The 21,678-nt window shown below is 40.4% G+C and overlaps 2 protein-coding genes across 5 annotated transcripts; both read left to right on the plus strand.

The window, feature by feature from the left end:
• Window positions 1-1,308: 1,308 nt before the first annotated feature.
• Window positions 1,309-8,695, plus strand: LOC125745007 (tumor suppressor candidate 2-like). 2 transcript variants are annotated; one of them, XM_049017387.1, is made up of 5 exons: window positions 1,309-1,469; window positions 2,142-2,385; window positions 2,926-3,046; window positions 3,211-4,481; window positions 5,156-8,695. In XM_049017387.1, exons 2-4 carry the CDS (start codon window positions 2,237-2,239, stop codon window positions 3,274-3,276), a joined length of 336 nt encoding a protein of 111 aa, XP_048873344.1. In that variant the 5' UTR covers window positions 1,309-1,469; window positions 2,142-2,236; the 3' UTR covers window positions 3,277-4,481; window positions 5,156-8,695. The 2 variants fall into 2 exon arrangements, with proteins under 2 accessions (XP_048873344.1, XP_048873345.1); XM_049017388.1 differs by lacking the exon at window positions 1,309-1,469 and adding an exon at window positions 1,479-1,751.
• A 1,444-nt stretch (window positions 8,696-10,139) lies between these two features.
• Window positions 10,140-20,157, plus strand: LOC125744999 (hyaluronidase-2-like). 3 transcript variants are annotated; one of them, XM_049017370.1, is made up of 4 exons: window positions 10,140-10,307; window positions 12,863-13,854; window positions 15,209-15,298; window positions 15,938-20,157. In XM_049017370.1, exons 2-4 carry the CDS (start codon window positions 12,919-12,921, stop codon window positions 16,301-16,303), a joined length of 1,392 nt encoding a protein of 463 aa, XP_048873327.1. In that variant the 5' UTR covers window positions 10,140-10,307; window positions 12,863-12,918; the 3' UTR covers window positions 16,304-20,157. The 3 variants fall into 3 exon arrangements, with proteins under 3 accessions (XP_048873327.1, XP_048873330.1, XP_048873328.1); XM_049017373.1 differs by having other exon boundaries at window positions 10,303-10,437; XM_049017371.1 differs by lacking the exon at window positions 10,140-10,307 and adding an exon at window positions 12,153-12,570.
• Window positions 20,158-21,678: the final 1,521 nt, after the last annotated feature.

Here is a 21,678-nt window from a genome sequence, read left to right on the forward strand (position 1 = left end):
CTTTGCAACTTTCATTTGTAATTAGAAGGTGACACCATTTATTGTTAAAGATGCTTAGTACTACTCTGTATAAACGGGCATGACAGAACCTCCACACATCCTAAGAGCTCAACTTGTATTCGCTCAGTGTAGACCATGTGGCAGAGGTGTCATTGCAAGTAAGATTTTAATTTGTTAGTGGAACAAAATAATGGAATAATACATCTGTTCTTTTCTCCATCTCCAACTGATATTTTTATTATGTACACAAAAAGATTGCCAATTATGAAATTGCATGATGAGAACAAAACTTGCTGTCATTCTAAAGATTTTCCTAGAATATGTAATGGAAGCTTTGATAAACTAAGTTTTAATTTGTAACAGCTGTCCTGTGATAACTTAAAGTCATGATACATAGGGCAACTTTTTGAGCGACGCTGCCAGGCAATTGCCAATCTGATGAGACAAAGGGTAACTCAAATGGATTTAAATAATTGTGAAAAGTTGCCTACTGCCAATCAAAGTTTTTCAACTAGAAATGTGTTACCCAATATCCATGGGAAGGTGACTGAGCAATACTGCTCAAGAGGTTGGCTTTTGTATAATCACCCTAACACATTGTCTATATTCTGAATGATGTCCCTTTGCTCAAGAAGGGATGCTCCAGAGGCCATAATGACTACAGATCAGTGGCACTGACGTCTCATTTAATGAAGACAATTGAGAAGCTGCTCCCCCAGCATATCAGGCCTCTCAAGAACGATTTCCTAGACCCACTACTGTCTGCAATCCAGGCACGCAAAGATATGGAAGATGCTACCCTGCACCTGCTTCAAAGAGTCGTCTTATACCTGTAAAAGTGGAAATCACGGTTGCCTCACGCCTCCGCAGTGGGAGACACGACACTCACCTGCACTCAGTGTGCAGGGAATTTGCACGTTTTCATGTGTTCTGCAGTTCTCTCCACAGTACATATTTGTGATTAGGTTAACCGGTATCTGTTGATGTGCACTCATTTATTATTTGTTGGTGGTTATTATGCTGGAAGTTACTTATTTTTATGCCACTGAACAATAAACATGTCCCTCCGGGAACAATAAAGTTTTATCTTAAGTAAGGAAACGAACACAGATAAATGTCCAACCGCAGCTTGCTTACAAAAAGCAGGTTAATTTATACATTTTATAACCGTAACTACGGGAACAAACAGATTATATATATTTTTTTAAATAACCAAAATGCAAATATATTCACGAGATATATTTTGGAGAATACATATATATGATATTATGATCATGTGATCGGAACGATGACAACGACCGCAGGAAGTGACGTTTTCCTACGGACAACTACCCTTTTGGTAGCACAAACTACCTGGATGGAAGGTTTCTGCGTTTCGTTTGGAGGATATTTACCGTTAATCAATAATTATTTGAGACTTTTAAAATCGAAGGACTAACGTATTTAATGAACACCAGAAAGTGACATGGGTATGTGTCATGGCAGAAGTTGCATCATTTGTAGTTAGTCACAGGATTGTAGTTTGTAATGCTGAGCAGCGTTACGTTGTTTGGCATGCTTTGGGGCATGGGCCTCACTCAGCCAGCCCAAAGAGGAAAAATTCTTAGTTACGGTTGTTTCAGTATTATAGAAAAAAATAACACTCTTGAGCAATGTCCAAAAATTATCGTTAAAAATATCGCTTGCCTCTTTGCATACACAGAAATGTAATCTACATCTGCAGATGTAACGTGTTATCAGAATAGCAGACGGTAGGTGTACATGGATGCAGGTTTGGTGGCCGGAATTCTTATGGAGTTGTCAAAAGCTAGTGCCCCGAATTAATATTTAACATCGAGCTGCATGGTGACAAGTGGTGAGAATAAATTATGTGCACATTTCATAGCAAATCTTTCAAATAATCGTTTAAGTTTTGGCGTAATTTCTATTGCGGAGATCCCTTCGCAGAAAGCAGATTGAGGAATTAATAATTTACCCGTATACCTACCCAATGTAAACACAACATCGCATTTAAAGATGTTGCATTATGGAAGCCATGCAGCACATGGCCGGCATGCACGCCTGTCATTGTAGTTGCATACGAGTTATTTATGACTGTGGCCTGTCACAGGTTTTCATCATATTTTTGTTTCTGTCTCCAGGTTCGGGCTTTTATTTAAGTACTTTTTGTCTGGAATAACTCGGCAGTAATTGTTTTGGAGCCTTCCGGAAAATAAACTATGTTCCGGTGCTGAGGATGGGAGGTAACAGTTCCAAGTCAAAGGGCCTGTGGCCTTTTGCTGGTTCGGGTGCAGGTTCTGATCCAGCCAGCGAAGGGAATGAACAGTCTCTGGCAAGGCTGCGTGGATCGCGGAGTGCCACACCGTTCGTATTTACGCGGAGGAGGTAAATATAGCCTTTAGAATTATATGCTTTTAAAACGTTAATGCTTTCCATTGCTGTAGTTTGACAAAAAAATCCTTGTATAACATTGTCGTGAAATTCATGTACATTTTCCACCAGTTTTATTACAATATTACTGTAATCCTGCTTTTAATTGTATAATTTGACTCTTCATTTGAAGAGCCATAGTTGAGTAATGGCATACAAAAAATGCTAAATAAATATAAATGTTTGACAGAGAGCCAGCTGGAAAATTAAAAGTTTATGTGGTATCCTATGAAATGCCAGGTGATTTGAGTAGTAAAGGAAATTTATTAATGACGTAATAGCATGGGTGACTCCGCCATTAAATCTGAGGGAACATGTCCCGCTCAAATTTCATAATTATTCATTTGGACCCCCCCACATTTAACATAAAATATTAGTTTTATGCCAGTGTGTCCCCCCCCCCCCACATTCAAAATGCTTCTGACACCCCTGCATACATTTATCGTGTCATAGTATTATGGGCTTGTTTTCCTGTTAACTTTGATGTGTCTGTAGCTCGTTGTACTACGATGAAGATGGTGACCTGGCCCATGAATTCTATGAAGAGATGGTAGTAACTAAGAATGGTCGGAAAAGGGCCAAGCTGAAGAGGATTCAGAAGAATCTGATACCTCAGGTGAGATGGAACATCTTTTTTGCAGTTATTTTAAAAATGTGTTTTAGGATAGTATGATTTTGCATTTAAAAAAATTATGTAGACATATAGGCAAGGCTTTCATGTGTTTGTACTTTTTTTTTATTATTAGTTTTTTATATATTCGTGTGCCTTCTGATTGTCAGGGAATTGTGAAGCTCGATCACCCCCGGATTCACGTGGATTACCCAGTTATCCTCTGTGAAGTGTGAAGGACAGATGCCACAACAGGCAAAGGCCAGCACTCAGATAATTTCGTCCAAGTCTTCTACACGAAGCCCTACCGACCTCCAGTGTCCCATACTGGATTTTCATTCTTTCGAGTGGCGTTTCTTTGGAATGTGTTAACAGCGCCCACTTGTGGACAGCTTGGCCCGTGTGCAGGTTGAGTGGCTACTGCCACCAAGCTTTGTGAAAAATGTTTGACTACATCCTTTGTGGACGTGCATTGCCAGCTGATTGGTTGAAGTTATTTTTCCATCTCTTTGTTACGGAGGTGATAAGTTAGCAGTCCAACACTTGCGTAGACTCTCGTGGTATGGGTATTCGTAATCCCCATTTTGTTCTTTGCATCGATAAAAGTGATGAAAGCCTCACTGCAGTACTTCTCAGTTTCTTACTAGACCCGTGTATTTGAAATGTCTACTACTAATGATGTTACAAAGGCAAACATAGTACATATTGCTTGGCGGTAACAAAACTTGAATATGTTATCCATTTAGTGTGTTAATTTGAAACTTCCCTAGTTTTTAAACAATGAATCCTTGGAGTTTTGAGATTTGGGAAGGTGTCCTGTAACACTTCCTGAAAACGGAGGTGTGTTGTTTACCAATGTTATTTATCTAGGTGGTTTGGGGGAATAAGCGGCACATAGCTGCGAGCTATGGCATGGAAGATTTTTTTATGTCTATTAAAGATGTATAGCTATGGAGTTATGAAATTATATTGTCATATAATTTATGGTCTTTTGCTCATTCTGCACTACAGCCCAGTAGAAAACAATTGTAGTTATCTAGATGCAGGTCATTGAGACTGGGCACCTTAAATTGAATACTGTTAGTTCATTAGTTAGCATGAAGGACAGGTGAATGACAAAGTATCATGTTTAAAATCAACACGGGAAAATTTGTGTTTTGTCTGCACTGTTTCCACCAGTAGATGACCTGATTAGACTGAATTATGCAAACCTTGATATCTCCATTTTATATGTTTTGTTCTGGAAGTCGCTTTACGTATCGCTCATCATTCAGATTTCCGCTTGCAGATCGGTCAGATGGCAGATTAAATAAGCTGTCGTGTTGTTTCCTTAAGACATATTTGCCTGTTTATATGACGGAGCGTATCACTGATGCAGTTCAGCTGAAGTGTCTTCGTTTCAGGTGCAGGACCCTTATGGGACTTAGCTTGTGACCCTGTGGTGAGTCCCTGAACTAAATTGTTTAGTTCCTTAAGCACTTTGTCAATCACGATACATTACCCAGAATTATGAAACATAGTCTATGTTAATGTGTCTTACAGAGAGGGTTATTTTTAAGTTATTTATATATATATATATATATATATATATATATATATATATATATATATATATATATATATACATACATACATACATACATACATACATACATACACACACACCCCAAGTGGGGTTCCAACTAGTCATTTGTTTGTTTACTAGTTCCCTAATTTTGCTGCTGCCCAATGTACAGGGACATTCATTCTGCATGAATAAACTGCTTTTCAGGTATTTTTCATACCATGTGGCCTCATAACAGCTGTTTGACTCTCCAGTTGTGCCCAGGTTGTGCTGTCAGTAACGTTTCGGTAATGACACCTTCATTGCTATACTGGGCGTGTGCTGGTGCTCATTGTTTTGGTGTATGACACTAGTTAGGCCGTTCCCCACATAGCAGCAGTGTGAGTTTGTTTCAACAGGCTCTCAGACTTGCAGAATCCTGGTCAGTTTCTGCAGATTGTTGCATTATTAAGAAGAATGGAACTTCCAGTATGCAGTCTTTTTTTCGGTTTTGTGATATTGACACTAAACTGGTTAAATCCTACTAAATGTTCCTGTGCATAATGTTTTAGATCCATTGCTGTTACCAACAGCTTCATCAGTGGATCCTTGCTGTGAAACTGCAAATAACCAACGTTCCAGCTATTTCTGGTAATGAGATATTGGTACATTTATACGAGTGGATGTGCTTTGGGAAGGAGCTTTGTTGTGAATGAGGATGAATTAAAGCAGCTGTCGTTTCTGCTGTTTGTGTGTCTTGCAGGGCGGACAGAACTCCCTAACCTTCCGCAGCCTGCTTGTCTCTCTGACTACCTTGTATGTCCTATCAGTTTGGTCTTTGTCCTCACACCCAGGCTTCATCCGTTTTGGGAGGATGCACCACATAGAACAAAGCTAGCTGCAAAAAGAGGTTGATTTGAATGGGTCTGCGGTTTCCTTCTACCTTGGAAGGGAAGGTTTTTACAGAGAAACCAAGGATCGCTTTTTGAGTTACACTCAAAAAATAAAATGATAAATGTGCAGTAAAAAAGCTCAGTGTTCCCTCTCATGCTGGGATAGGTGTACAGTCTGTGGATCAGACTCTGTTGTAGGGCAGGCAGGCTAACAGGTTGCTCACTATTTAAAGAAATATTGTATAAGTACACCAAATGGTTTAAAGGGACAGATTCAATATTTGCAGTTATATCTATACTAATCTGTGAATGTGCTTAATTCTGATCTTTAGCCTACAGGCACAGCAGTGCCTCTTTGCATGGTTTGCATAGCACCTGGATTATTTTAATGCCTTTTAGCTCTACATTCATCACAAAGCAGAGTACGTCAGGCAAAATGCGGGTTGTTGTTAAAGCCAAACTGTTAAATACTTCAGGTTTAGATGTCGTTTATTCTTTTTGGTCTCTGTTCACCAGTTAAATTGTTTTTCAAAGTAATGCTTTCGAAATTGTAATTGTTTAGTAGCATTAGAATGTTGACACTGGCTGAGAAGGAAGCCTGTGATAGAGGGAAATCGCTTCACCACTTGGCTGCTTTGTCATTATGTGATCGTTTGAGACGGTAGCCATGACATCCGTATGTCTACATGGAGGTCCTTTTGTGTTGGGAGACATTAAGCGACAATGTGGGAGATTTTTTTCTCAGAGAGGGTGTTTTTTCACTCCTACTTAAACATCCTATTAGAAGACATGGTGTGAAGCAGGGCTGCCCAATCCTGCTCCTGGAGAGCTGCCAGTCTGCAGAGCTTAGGTACAGCCCTGATTTAACACAGCTGACACAGGTAATCAGGCCCTTCAGTTATATCTCAGTATGAGAACCAACTTAACTTAGCTGACTCTAATACTGAGGTCATGCTGAAGGGCCTGATTATCTGCATCAGGGTGGTAGCTCTCCAGGAGCAGGATTGGGCAGCCCTGCTGTAAAGTTTGTTCCCACCTTGTACATCTGTTTTTGTTCCTTTGTTGCCAGTCAGAAGTTGTGGTTCAACCAAACTAAAACATTCAGATGGTGTGGGTAGCCTTAAAGTTTATTAAGATCACAGGTTCCTACTGCTGTTTTTCATGCTTGAGTTGGCGTGATTTCCTGTAAGGTGCCCTGGTCAGTATAGTGGGAGATGTGAGGCTCGTTGGTTTACATTCTGTCGCCAGCAGATTTCTCTCTGTTGTGTCTAAAGTTGGAAAACAGATCTTAGTAGCATGGTATTGGATGTATATGTATGCAAGTGTTATTAAAAGCTAATTGAATTGCCGAATTATGCAATACTAATGGGATTTTTTTTTTGCTGAGTGAAAAGGGATGAAGTGAACTTTGTGTGCTGGTTTGTAGGACTTGCCAAAAATCATTGATCATAAAACGTTTCTTCTACAAATACCTGCATTCGGTTGTTACAATTGAAGTCTTGTTGTTTGTTCAGCTGCATTTCTGTGCATTTTTTTTTGTTGGTTTCCCTTATTCTGATGCGGATGGCTTCACACATTTTGTCCTGGTGATTTCGGTATCTGCAGTTTCTTCTTTTCAGATCCAAAGTTCAAGAACAAGACTTGGCAAATTCTATTCAGCATAGCAAGGGACACTAAATACAGCCTGTGTAAAATGCTGTAAAATCATGTCATGATAAATGTTAGCAGATGGCCTTGGGTAATTATACTGTGATTTCATTTACCAGTTTCCTTCTTTTCATAGAGGGGCCCACTGCTCACAGTATGTGAGAGCAGTTAGCACATTTATGTATGACCTGCTTGGCCACTGTGATATTAGTGCTTATGTTAGCCTGGGTGGTTTTTTACTGAAGTGGGCATTGGAAGGGTGGCTTGTGAGTTGTTCATTGTGAAAAGGAAGAAAATGCACATTTTGCTACGTTGTATTCAACATCTTCTCTTTTTGGTTATGGGAATAAGCAAACTATCATTAACATTTGCATAACTATAAACGATGAGTATTGTGGTGTATGCAATAGGGTGAGAATCTGCAGCCTTTCTCATTGAAAAGTTGCTTAAACCAATCTGACCTGCCCTCTCCGCTGACGTTCCTTACCCAAGAACGTTGGAGACTTATTTTACATGATAATGTTGGACAAATATTATGCAAGATCTTGACTTGAACTGGAAAAACAACACAGCAATCCCTCGATTTACGCTAATTTGGTTTGTTTTGTTTTTTTTTGTTTCATGAATTTCAAATTATGGACCAATATCATCAACATAACATTTTTCAGCCAAAGAATATACTAAAAATGGTACAAGCAGTACGTTTTTTTTTTCCCCAATGTGATGGTTCCAGGCGAACTTTGTGTGTAGAAAAAAAACCATGTATTACCCATCAGTTTCCTTGGCACTACAGTTTCCAGCCAAAGAATATCAAATGTAATAAATTTGTTGTTGGTGAAACACATCGCATGTGGATGCATGTACAGTACAGGATGAAAATGTTTACAGTCATTCAGTCTTTGTTCTGCACTTGCATTGTCTAATGTTTTATTGTGCTTCTATGTTCAGCCTTAATTTCTAATTGCTTTTTATTGTGATATTTGGGGATAATTGGGTGCTTTGGGGTTGGGAAACAATTTTTCCAATTGAAAATAACGGAGATTGGTTTTAAATGTACTTTTATTGCAATTTTACATATGTTGTACAAATTAATGTAAATCGAGGTAACGCTGTGAAGGATCCGCTTAGTGTTTTCATCAAGAAGAGTTTGTTGCAATGTTCCCTTGAGGAAATACAAAGTTCATTTTTGGTTTTTGGATTTATGGTGTAGAGGGTGTTCTTGTGAATTTCACCTCTTTAAGGTCTCTGACATAATGAACTCTAATCAAACTACAGCATGTTTGTCATTCGGGTTAGAATAAATTCATACCCCAGATGTGGATGGGAATTTAGACATGCAGTTTAGACAGTACCAAGTAAGCAAATTCTTGTCATCCTGTTGTATGGATACACACCATATGAATGCATACATCAAAGTAAAAGTATGTATATACACTGTGTATGTACTGCCAGTTTTGCACAGGTAGGGATGATATCAAGACATTTAAGTAGGCATTTTTTTAAGTGATAAATATATTTTTAATTTTGTTTGTTGTCATTTTAAAATAAATTCAAATTAAATGCTTCCATATAGCCACGGTTTTATTTGTGAAATATATTGTATGTATAAGAGTGACATTGTGAGGAAGACAATGGCAGTGAAGGAGGAGGGTGGTCCAGCTCTGATAGCCTGGGGAATAGGCTGGTTTTCCCTTTGATCCTCGTGAAGGGTTTGAAGAGCGTAATATCTGGGCAGCTTTCTGCCAAAAAGCCACCTTCATCCCCTGGGCCTAATTACTTCCTCTTTCAGTCTTACGACGTCTTTCATTGTATTTTTACAGCCCTTGGAGAATAGTGTCCCACCTGATATACTTCCAAAGGCATGCACTCCATGTGAACTGTTTTCCTGCCCACCCCCCCCAATGGGTGTCCCCTACTCCTGATGGTATGGACATCCGCAAAGAGATGGAAAGTGTGATCCAGGGGCGATTTTGCTGACGTCCACAGGACGCTTGACCCTCCTGGCCCAGTGTCTCCGTGGGAAATGGAGGTCCATTGTCATCACGTGTGTCAGTTTGTTAGCAGGGTGTAGAAAGTCCTAAGCTGTGAAGGGTGTAGGTTTTACCATTGCCGCAGCCTTAGTTCACCCCAGGCATGGAAAAAATATAATCAGAACACTAATTTTGTGAAGTCTATATGGGTGAAGAGCATATTTTGTCATATTTTACATGTTATATAGTGAGAGACAGTCTGTGCTTTCACTGGAGGCTGGAGTTTGTTTCAGTTAAAAATGCAACTTGTCACTGGAGACTTAACACGCCGTTTCCCTCTTACAGAGTTCCTTCGGCTGTCTACGTCTATATTATTATTATTTTATTTTATCATAATGCTGGGCAGGGCAAGTAATCTATTTTTTTCCCTCTTTAATTTTAATAAAGTATGAAAAATCCACCGACAATCCATGTTTTTGTGGACAGGCAGGGAACTGGGAGGGAGCAAAAACGTGGACTGTCTGTGGGTCCCAGTAAACCAGATTGGGGAACAGTGCACAATAGGAATGCAGTGAACTTGGAGCCTGTAACACTAAGCTTGGGGGGTGAGTTAATACATGCCCAATATGGGATATCAGTAGCACTGCTGTGTTCAATACGGGATCTTTAAATGTGTAATAATTAAACACTTACTGATCTGAAATCTAGTTTGAATATTTTTTACTGTAAATATACATATTATTCACACACAAGAAGGGTGTTACAAGGACACAAACAACCAGCACACCGCACAAGTAGGCAGGGGAGTTTTCCCTACACACTGAGTAGTATAGCTGTAGCCACCAAGCAAGGTTAGAGAAAGGTCAGCAGGGTCCCTTCGTTTGGAGAGCCACATGGAACACAGCGCTGGCCTCCCCAGCCCTGGAGGCACTCTTATTTTTGGCTTCCTGTCCTCCCTGAAAGGCAGGAAGCAGAGGAAGGGAGTGCACAAGGGTAGGAGGGAGAGATAGGTGGTGTTAGCCGGACATGACAGGCAATCTCAGTAAAGCAACCACTGCCTGTGAAAGGGCCAATGGGCTGTGCCAGACAGGCTCTGTCCACCGTCGGCCTGGATCTCTTACATACTCAGGGTTCCTTAGATTTCTCCACAACTACCAAAGAAACTTAATACTACGCTGCAACATATAGAAGGGTGTTTATTCAGTCACTGTTTCGTAAGTATTGTTCATTTCTCTGTATCATTACTATTTAATGTTTGCATTGCACTTTTTCAAATCCTACTTTAGTTCTTGAAATATTCTTGAGAAGTAATCCTGTTGAGAAGTCTGGGCATTGTGTCTGAAGGTAAGAATAATAAAGAATGTTGTTACAACATCTGAATACATTTGTCATATGCTAACATAGTACAAAAACAAAGGTAAGTAAAAAAATGTACACTTGAGATGTTCTTTACATGTAACTACCCAGATAAGTGCCTTAGAACTCACAGAAAGCATGCATTGAAATTTATGGATACTTTATTATGATAGTCAAATGTTCTTGCTTTTCAATTCAAAGCTATTTTGTTAGTTGCATGCTTTTATCAGTCAATATATGCTTATTTCATTATAAGTAGAATAGCGAATGTCTCTCTGGAAATTATTGCATCCTTGTAAAAAATACAATGTATCATTCCAAAAGGATCTTTTTCTCTTATAAGGAATTAGTTATTTGTAATAATTTCATGCTGTGGCCAAATGAAATGTTATTTGACTGCATTTAATTGGAGATTCTTTTAAACTTATCTATTTAGTGCTTCCTTTACATGCCAAAACCATTTTCATTTGACTTGTTGCCTTATCAGTCTTTGAGATTCCTCTGAGTGGATGCAATAATTTATGCAAATACAAACAGCACCGTGATAACTTGCTAGAATGTGTCACCAGTGATGTGGCCCTTTTTCAACGAATATAACGGCTTCAGTCCTCCTTAGTCAGTCATGCCCTCCCACAGCACCAACATATATTGAGGCGCCTTGAGGGGGGCATGTAGTGAATTAGAAGCAGGCTGGGACATCATCTTGACCTTCAAAGTCAGCTGTGACATTGTTCTTATGCTATGACATCACCTCTGGCTAGAAACCAGAGAACTCTGTCCTGATTTCCTTTTCCATCTCGATGGCATTGGCAGGTGGTTCGCTAATATTTGTGCAAGAACGGCCATTAAAATATAGTTCATAGTGGTTTTACCAAACAGGAAGTCCTTCCACTGTGGTCTAGAATTTGCCAAAACGCATTTGCTCATTTCCTGCTTGTCATCTGCTTCTTGTGTTCCTTGTCATTTTTTGCAGATAACTTAGATTCTATAAACTTTATGGCAAAGTGACAATGCCTGGCTTCACCAAAATAATTAATCGATAAAACCTCTTTCACATTGTTTTGTGTTTTAACCGTATATATGGAAAATATTAAGTGTTAAAATTAGTAATATGTCTATGGATTAACACGTCTTGCCCCCCAAAACAACTACAGGCTTTTTGTTGATTAGATGTTCTTTCAATAGATTTTTTCTTTCAGTGTTCACAAAGACGGGTTCGATTAAATGTATGAGACAACGACTAAATTCAAAGTATTCTCGTTAAGAAAATGTAAACGTGCAATTTATTCAGAACTAAAGGACATCAATGTAATTTCCATATCACTCTGTTACGACTATTAGCTACCACATTTCATTGTCAAATAAACTGAAAAATATATATAAATAAGCAACAGTACTTATAGCGCAGTTAGGATAATGTGCAACATTCATCATATTGCATTGCAAATCATTTTGACTTTTCGTGATTTGAGAATATAACAGTAAGTAATCGTGAACTTTACAGATTCTTCTTTAAATAAAGTAGTGTGCTATAAATAAAAACGGAGTTCTTCAGTTCAGCCGTACCATGTATGTATACCCGAGCTTTCCACACGTTTGTGGACTGAACTATTTACACGTTCAGAAGGGGGTTCCGTTAACGCTAGTACAATGTAAAACCAAAAAAGTAACTTTTTCCTCAGCAGTACTTCAGTTGGTTAAAGCTTTTTTCCTATTTCAAAATAAAGCGACTCTATAAATAGCGACGGCCACCACTTGAAACGTTTGCCTTCCTTCGGCGGTTTGGAACATGCCGGCCCTCGGCGTCCACATGTTTAATTGCCGCTTGTGAGGAAGGTCTGCAGCGCGGTGTTCGGGTGGTTCTGCAGGGAACAAAACGGTGAAATGGTGCTGAAACGCGTGGTAAAGTTTTAGGTGGGAAAAAAGAATAATATGGACATGGGGTGACACTGCTCTTAACGGAAGGGAGCTGAATGAAGTGTGCGCTATTTATTAATGGTTAGAGAATTCGAATGGTGATTGTCAAACCAGCTACCTTCATTCGGGAATTCTTCTTGAACTTTTTCTGGATTAGTATTTTAGCCTGGTTTTAAAGAGGATCGCAACACTTTTACGATCAAGGTGAAGTATACTTTGTTGCATGTTGGTGTCTCACTACTATGAGACCGCTAACAAGAAATGTTGGGAAAACTTGCGAAAGCATGTAGTATTACGCGTTTGTACGTGAACGTGAATATACAGACATTTTACACTGAAATACATACAGACGTTTTGTTTACTTAGGGAAAAAAACACTAAGTAAAAAAAAAAATGCAACGTCGCGTTTTAATTGTCATTGGAAATTTTAACGTTTCGGCTATATTGCTTTGTTTGGACTTTAATCTTATAAAACACTTTGCGGTTTCTTTCATAGTGAACCTCCGAGGAAGACGGGGATACCTGGTACAAAACTACCCCGCCAAAGAAGAAATGTGTTGCTATAGGTTGCCTTTGTGGAGACCGTGGCTTTTGTTACCTCTCGTGCTCAGCTGCCTGGCCCAGGAGCCGAAGCCCACCAGATGGCCTCTGCTCTCCAAGAAGCCTGTTCTTCTGGCCTGGAACGCCCCAACAGAAGACTGCTTACCTCGCCATAAAGTTCAGTTTAAGCTGGACCTGTTTGAAATCGTGGGATCACCTAATGAGGGTTTTGTTAGGCAGAACCTCACTATTTTTTATAAAGACAGGCTTGGGTTATACCCATACTTAGAAAAGGAGGGTTCTGAGGTGAAGAGGGTGAATGGTGGGCTTCCCCAGTTAGCCAGTTTAAATCAGCACCTGAACAAGATGCCAGAAGGTGTAAAAAAGTACATCCGTGACCCTACAGCCCGAGGCCTGGCGGTCATCGACTGGGAGGAGTGGCGGCCTCTTTGGATTCGGAACTGGGATACTAAAGATGTATACCGGAACCTGTCCCGTCGTCTTGTTGCTGAGAAGAATTCTACGTGGCCCACGGACAAGGTTAACAAAATGGCCCAGCAAGAGTTTGAGATGTCAGCCAAGAAGTTTATGCTCGAGACCCTTAGGCTGGCAAAAACTTTGCGGCCTGAACAGCTATGGGGCTTCTACCTCTTCCCAGACTGCTACAACCATGACTACAAGAACAGTCTGGAGAACTACACAGGGCGCTGTCCCGATGTGGAGATGGCACGAAATGACCACCTGGAATGGCTGTGGACGGAGAGTACAGCCCTATTCCCCTCCATTTACATGGGAAAGGTCTTGCGCTCAACATCTTTTGGTCGCCAGTTTGTCCGCAACCGAGTGAAAGAAGCCATGAGGCTGGCTTCGGTTGGAGAGGGTCTAGCACGCCCAGTCTTCGTTTACACGCGACCTACCTACATCAACGTGTTGGACCTGCTGACGGAGGTGAGGCTTCCTGCCCCGCTGTGATTTTTGTGTTTTAATGCTTTGTGTTAGCTAAAAATGTAGCTGCATTTATCTTGACTTCGCCCGGCAAATGTTCGCAAGTGTTCATTAAATATAAGGCCGTGTTGGAATGGAAGATTGTAAGCATTGGTGAGCTGGCTAGCCTTGCTTTCTAAACATCCATCCATCCATCCATTTTCCAAACCGCTTATCCTATTGGGTCGCGGGGGGTCCGGAGCCTATCCCGGAAGCAATGGGCACGAGGCAGGGAACAACCCAGGATGGGGGGCCAGCCCATCGCAGGGCACACTCACACACCATTCACTCACACATGCACACCTATGGGCAATTTAGCAACTCCAATTAGCCTCAGCATGTTTTTGGACTGTGGGGGAAAACCGGAGTACCCGGAGGAAACCCCACGACGACATGGGGAGAACATGCAGACTCCACACACATGTGACCCAGGCGGAGACTCGAACCCGGGTCCCAGAGGTGTGAGGCAACAGTTCTAACCACTGCACCACCATGCCGCGCTTTCTAAATATAGGGATACTAAAATTATGATCATCTAAGAGGGTAAAGCTAAGCTCCAGTTTGACCCTGAAATATACATTATAGCACTTTAATGGTACAGAAATACAAGCTATGGGATAGTAATAATCAAAACCATTATGAATTATGCAAAATAGGCAATTTACATAATAATGCTGAAGCAATTTTTGCACTTATTTTTTGAATTGTAAATATAATCTTATAAACATACAATAAAACATGCATATTATTTAAGTCCACTATAGCATCCTGGGATGTTTAAACTTTGTCAAAATGAAGAAATCTGATTTAAAATGACAATTTACTAATGAAATGACCTTTTTTTCCCCTCCAGTAAAGTTTGACCATTTAAGACCTGTGTCTGGACATGTTGTCTTGATGAATGAACTTAGGGGTGTCGATCAGAAAAGGTTTCCTGAGGTGCTGCATCTGTGCAAAGCTGTGTGTGTGTGTGAGAGAGAGACACACATGGAATGAGATGGCAAGATTTAAAAAGTAACATCTTTATCACCATCAGCAGGCCTTTCCTGTTCCTGTTGCTGTACATGATTACCATTGTTTAACTTTGGCTTTGTTCAGACTGCCACTGGATGCTGGCTGGTAGCAGTGTAGTTTCACATAAGGTGGAGTAGGAAGAGAAAAGAGGTTATTCATCCACTCAGACTCCCTACCTTGGAAAAAATATAAATTTAAACTGTCAGCTTATTACACTAGGAGTCAATGCTGTAGCTCTGCTTCTGACCCTTTGTTTATTTTTAAAGTTCTGCAGACGGATGATGGGTTTGCATTATTTTTGCAGACTGATCTCATTTCCACTATTGGAGAGAGCGTGGCCCTCGGAGCTGCAGGTATAATCTTCTGGGGAGAGGCTACTTACGCCAGTACCAAGGTAGGTTTCATCCCAGTTTGGATATGCTGATGCCTTTCTCATCACATCTCACTTTGGAAACCTGCAAAAATGAACATTACCTTTCAAATTTTAGACTGGAATGTCAGTATTGCACATGCACAATATGGCCTAATGTCCAACATCTCATTACAAAGACAAAGGTAATAATAGGATTGGTTCACTCTTTGTTGCTGTAATAGCCTCTACTATTTTGGGAAGGCTTAGATGCTGGAACATTGCTATTGGATTTTCTTTCGTAGTGATATTGATGGTAGGTGATCATGTCTCTGCTACTTTGCCACTGAAGTTTCTCCGATGGCTTCACCTGCAATTAATCAGGGTAGATATTTGGCATTCTATGATGTTGCCAAACGGAAAGTCACTACAATCTTCTGTGCGACCAGCCATTCTGCTGGAGACTGCATGGTTGCGTGTTTATTCTGCTGTGTGTGCAATGGGTGTTAGCCAATCCCTGTAAGTAATAGGGATGTCCACATACATTTGACCATATGGGTTACATTGATGTCCTCTGTGTAGTTTATGATCACTGCAACCGAATGTATATTGGATAGAAACTTGTATCGTGCTATATTACACAGCTGTGTGTGTGCGCGCGCGTGTGCATGCACTCTTCTGCAGGAGAGCTGCACCAGTCTGAACAGATACCTGCAAGAATCTCTGGCGAAGTACCTGCTGAACGTCACCACTGCGGCAGAGCACTGTAGCAGGGTGCTCTGCGGCTCACGAGGCCGCTGTCTGCGGCGGCACCCCGACACCGACATCTACCTGCACCTCGATCCCCGTAACCATACCATCCAGCAGAAGGATGGCAGCCTGAAAGTGGAGGGCCAGCTCAGCCCTGAGGAGGAGGAGCTGTACCGTGCAAAATTCCGCTGCCAGTGTTACAGTGGCTACGCTGATGCATCCTGCACCCTCCCAGGCACTGCACCTGTGCTCCGCCCATATTTGCTGGCCATGCTGTTGCCCCTGTTTCTGCTTTTATGACCTCAGAGTGCCCCATCTTGACAGATGGTTTTTGTGGCTGTTAATTTAACAGCTATGAAGGACTTGCAAGATAGATGGTAATTGTTTACAGAGATCTCTCTTGCGCTGTTTTTCCACTCGCATGTGGATTCTCGAGTTTACAGTAGCAGTCAAATGTGCCCAACGAAATCAGCCTTTTTATGTTTGTATTAGCTAAAATAGACGAATCACAGAACATTTTTACCTTTTAACACCTTTAACATAGCCAATACAACACTTGGGCCCTAATCATACTTTGTTCTAAAATGCATCTTGGGCAGTCGTACCATAAATCAACAGGACACATCGCCTGTCATGCATCTCCAGTGTGTCGATGACTTTTTCAGATTTTGTTATTGCCCTGCACACAGTTACGTCTTTGTCAGGGACACATTAGGAGGCATTAGCGTTTACACTGCAAAGGATAAGTGGTGAGATGCATCCTACATCTCCTCTTGGTGATCATTTACACTTGTATTTAGCCCCGTCTCTTTGCCATCCGATTACTCAAGTTGCATTTTAAAACCAAGTGTGAACATGGCCTTGGTTATTTAAGCTTGTACACTCATTCATATTTTGCCGATGCGCCGTTTGAATATACCAGTATGTGCTTGGATAAGGCTCTTTCAATTTAGACTGGATTTTGCAATTATATCCCTGTTTTTTGCAAAAGCGCACAATCAAATTGTAAGGGCATCTCCGTTAATGTTCTGCAGGCCTGAGATCAGAGTCCTGACTGGGCCTTTTACAGAACTTTTATCTTCCTTTTAAGGCTGGGTTTGCTGTGTGATTCAGGTTGTGTTTAAAAGTGACATTCAGCTTCCTCACAGAGAGAAATCGTTGTTTTGCGAGTGCGTTTTTACGTCCCCGCCTCAGAGAGAAGCAGTTCCACAGCATAATGCTGCCATGTTTTCTGAGGAGCTATATTGGCATTAGTCAAACAACTCTTGGAATTAAGTTGCCTAATGGTCTGATGAGACCAAAGTTAATTTCATGCAGAAGGATATGAGTGAGGCTTGTAAAGCTTGTGAGGACTCGTGCTCATCCTACCCCACAGCTTTGTCTTGTGGAGAATGTGAAACTGCTGTGATATGTGGTGTGTGGGCAGTTACTTCGATACCTATCTATCCCTGCAGCTTCTGCTGTAAGCCCTTTAGCTTAGCCGATACTCTTCTTCCTGCCCTGCACTGCCATCAGCTTTGGAGGGATGGCTTGATCTTTGCAATCTACTGGCGGTGTTGCATTTCCTCCACTTCGTAATTACTTTCATAGTGATCCAAGACATAATCATTTAATGACTGTTTTATATCCCGCATCTGATTCATATTATCAGTAAGAATACCATTAATATTTTTTTCAGTTCCTTGTGGCTGGTTATCATCTCTATATTGAACAACCATAGATGCTTTGGGGTATTCCTTCAGGGCAGGAGGCACTGTGTGGCCTGTGATCAGAAGGTCACTGGTTCACACACCAGCCTTGGCAGAATAGTCACAGCTCCATTGGGTCTTTGATCAAGGCCCTTAAGCAGCTTGATGAATGGCCTGACCTTGCCCTTTTAACTGTGTATATTGCACTGTGTAAAAGTCTTAGGCAGTGAAACAGAATGTTTGAAGTAATACACCTGGGCACTAAGTGTATATTTACTAAAAACAAAAAATGCAGTTTAACATCGGAACATCTGCAAATTAAATAATACACGAAGAAGAATTTCTTCTGTTCTCTGAAAAGTAAGATAATTTGTTGGCCAGAAGAGGACAGCTTCAGTCTTCAAACCTCTCCTCTGGGGCACCTCAGCCGTTCCATGTATTCGTTAAATTTCAGCTATTTGCTGTATAGCTGCGAGACATAGACGCTATCCATTGATCTGATGCATAGACTGGACTCCTTTGGTATTGTGTCTCTTCGGAGAATCCTTGGGTTCCGCTGGTTTGACTTTGTGTCGAAGGAGCAGTTGCTCAGGGAGTCCTGAATGAGGCACATTACCTGCGTTGTGAGGGAGCGTCAGTTACTGCACTATGGCCATGTGGCGAGATTCCCTGAGGGTGATTCGGCTTATTTCTGAGGATCAGAGTGGCTGGACCAGGCCAAGGGAACAGTGATCCAGTGGAGATCACTGAAGACTGTTTGAACATGATTTTTTTCAGAGAAATAGCTGGATTCACTTGGGACTGATCAGATTCACTTGAATTCATGTTGATTGAAAGCGAGTTATCTCTTTGTATCAAGCCTGAAATTTTAAAAAGGGCATGTAGACTTTCAATATGACCTGTATCAGCTTAACATGTCCAAACTCAAAAGGTAACAAACCAGCCCTGAATATGAATTCAAGTACACATCATTAGTAGAACCACAGCATCCATCTTGTTTTGAATCTTTTTCTTTTAGTGGAAATAATGTCTTTGAAACACTAGAATAAGCTTTTTGTTGTTAAATACTCCATATTCTGCTGTTTCCTGGGTTCTGCTGAAAAGTTCAGGATTGTTTTTGTTTCAAGTGTTCCGGTCCAGGTCGTTCTTCCTTGGAGGCGTCCATTTCCAGCTCCTAAAATGCCACCATTTGGCCTATTACTGTTTTTCAAGCCCTAGGGCTTTTGTAAACCCTGCAGACTATGTGCATCATGTCTCCTATTCCCCCCCGCAGACAGCAGTCAGATTGCCTGTTGTTCAGCTGCTTGCATATTCAGGAGCTTGGGGTCACACTGGAATGGCAGGGAAAAAGTTTCAACTATTTCATAATTTATATTGTTGAAGATAAACATTTTTATATATATATGAATTTCTAGTGCTTGATATTTTTCTGGAAGAAACTGGAATACTGCAAGTCTTGCTTTTTATGTTTCCACCTGTACAGTTTACTGCAGTGTACTACAGTATACAGTCATTGTACTGTCTACAGTCATCGTAGGTGTATGCTCTACCTTTTGTGGACAATTTGCTGCCATTGTATCATGATTTTTTATTTTTTGTTATTGCTTCCTTCTTTGTGGCCAAACACATGCATGCTACTTGGACATCCCAGTAAAATTACCTCCCCCCCCCCGAAAGCACAAAATCAGGAATATGGCTAATAATAGCAAAAGGATAAAGTGTGGAGGATGTGTCCTTGTGTTTTAACAAGAAAGCATCTTTGCTGTGGTTTAGGGAGTGAATCCACAAACGGGCCTGTTGAGGAGCAATCTGATCGTTTCTTTCACTTTTCCCTTAAAACAAGCTTGTGTATTTTTACAATAACTTTTGCTGAAGTTTTCCATAACTGTATTTTGTGATAGTTATTAGCTTCTTGTTCAATGTAGGGTTTACATTGCAGTTTTTAAACTATCACTTTGATCTCAATCATCGCACCTATAGAGAAATTTAACCTCCCAGGAACATTTTAGCTGCAAACTCTAAGCACTGATACTCAGTCTTTCTCCAAATTAATACATTTATTTTGTGTTGTGTTCTTGGCACACTTGCCTAGCATTTATTGCATCATTTGTAGCTATTTCATTGTGACTTAGTTCCTAATTTACCATAATTAATTGTATCGTTACACATGAGTGGGGATTCCTCCTCCTCATGGCTTGATCATCGTCCTCACCCACAGTTTTCTGCACTTTGCAAATAAAGGCTGGAATGAACTATTAAAATGCAGTGGATTTAGAAGATGGTGTATGTTTTTAATTTTTTTTTTTTTTTTTAATATATATGAACTGTTGCCAGAGTTTTCATATGCAGTGTTTCATTGATTTTGTTTTTACATCTGTTGTAAATATTTCATGTTTCACTGGTGTTTTCTCTGTATAGTTTTTCATGGGAGAAATAAATATTTTTCCTTAAGTGCTCAAAATATGATCAGATGTCTTTGTAGCTTTTTCTCTCCCACAGTCTGAAGACTTGCTGAAGCATCAAAGGACAGCAAAGATTTTATTTTTTTATTAAGTTCCTTTGCTCCAGGTTAGGTGTTTTTATTTCTTAAAATAAAACTATAAAACCAAAGAAACATGCAACAGCAGGGGGACAGTATAGTAGGGTTCCACAAAATGAGGCTTTCAAAGGATACAATACAGCTTAAAGGAAATAAAATGACTGAAACGACCCTAAACCTAAATACTAGCGGATTGCCAGCATTTAGCTACCCAGAGTTCTCTCTCCCTTGTTTTCAGACTAGCTGCCTCTTATGGTAAGTGCTCTTGGTTCTGATTAAAGACAGCTGGTTATCATTAGACAGACTGGCATGATGTTGGTGGGTTGAAGCAGTCTTGAAAATGTCTTCTGTGAAAGTTTTGCCTTTTGCAGGGTCAAAAAGTACATTTGCAAGCTGTGCAAGCTCTGTTCTGTGTAAGATGAAACCCAGAAGAGTGTTGTCCACTAAAGTAGTCATGTATATATGCCTTCTGAGCAGGGCTAATCTATCTTAAGCCGTGCTCTTCCATACACCATCTGAGCATGAGTGGTCGGCACTGCTGAAACGGAATGTGATAATTATACCCTCTCAGCATTTATATTGTTCAGCATGCTTGCTTAGTTTTTTTTGTGTGAGAACACTAAAAATCCTACCTACACTTTTAATCCTAAGAACTGTACCAATATTAAATGGTATTTCGCCATGAGCTGCGTGGTTACAAATAAATGGCATTATGCTCTTCGTCTGACCAAGTGGGTATTGGAGAAAGTGGGTTTAGGAAGTCGTCTCGATTTGTTAGCTTGGATTCTCTGTTCCCGAAACTGAGATCAGAGTGTGTCAGTTACCATAGGTTTGTTGCACTCTAAACGAAACCTGAGTGCCCCTTTTCATTCTCGATTTGATGGTCACCGATTTAACAAACCACAATTTTGTTTTTCTGTGTTCCCTTCACAAACATATGGGTAAAAGAGTGTGATCCACCCCCCCAATCAGGTATCTGCCCCTTGGAAAGCCTCTGCATGGCCTTGACCCAGATGAATACCAGCCTCTTCCCATTACTAGAGCCTGAGGTTTTAAGTAATTACCAAAGCGTTTCAAAGATGTCCTTTTTCATAAAAAAAAATAAATAAATCACCTGACCTAGACTGGGAAAACATTTCATTTTTTTAAAATGCAGATAATACTTACTACACATGCATTAAAATCAAAAACACTGAAAAACATTCTGGAAACTTCTTGAATATTTTATGGCAGCTTTCAGCGTTTTGTATGAACACTTAAATATTCTTCAAACCCACATATTCACAAATCTAGCTTCCATCTAAAACGTACATTCAAAAGTCTAATTAAATCACAACTCATCTGTTTTCACTTCCCCATTTGGGATAACATTTCTTCAGAGACACAGAATGTGGTTTAGATTGTGATGTGCACACACTGCAATGAAATGTACGCAGGTTAAACAAAGC

Source organism: Brienomyrus brachyistius, chromosome 6, assembly GCF_023856365.1.
Source record: "Brienomyrus brachyistius isolate T26 chromosome 6, BBRACH_0.4, whole genome shotgun sequence".
Lineage (NCBI taxonomy): Eukaryota > Metazoa > Chordata > Actinopteri > Osteoglossiformes > Mormyridae > Brienomyrus > Brienomyrus brachyistius.

Coding starts and splice junctions, on each gene's coding strand:
- LOC125745007 (XM_049017387.1), top strand. CDS start 2,237: ATGGGAGGTAACAGTTCCAAGTCAAAGGGCCTGTGGCCTTTTGCTGGT. Junction 2,386..2,925: donor TTCGTATTTACGCGGAGGAG/GTAAATATAGCC, acceptor ATGTGTCTGTAG/CTCGTTGTACTACGATGAAG. Junction 3,047..3,210: donor AGAAGAATCTGATACCTCAG/GTGAGATGGAAC, acceptor TCTGATTGTCAG/GGAATTGTGAAGCTCGATCA.
- LOC125744999 (XM_049017370.1), top strand. CDS start 12,919: ATGTGTTGCTATAGGTTGCCTTTGTGGAGACCGTGGCTTTTGTTACCT. Junction 13,855..15,208: donor TGTTGGACCTGCTGACGGAG/GTGAGGCTTCCT, acceptor TTATTTTTGCAG/ACTGATCTCATTTCCACTAT. Junction 15,299..15,937: donor CTACTTACGCCAGTACCAAG/GTAGGTTTCATC, acceptor ACTCTTCTGCAG/GAGAGCTGCACCAGTCTGAA.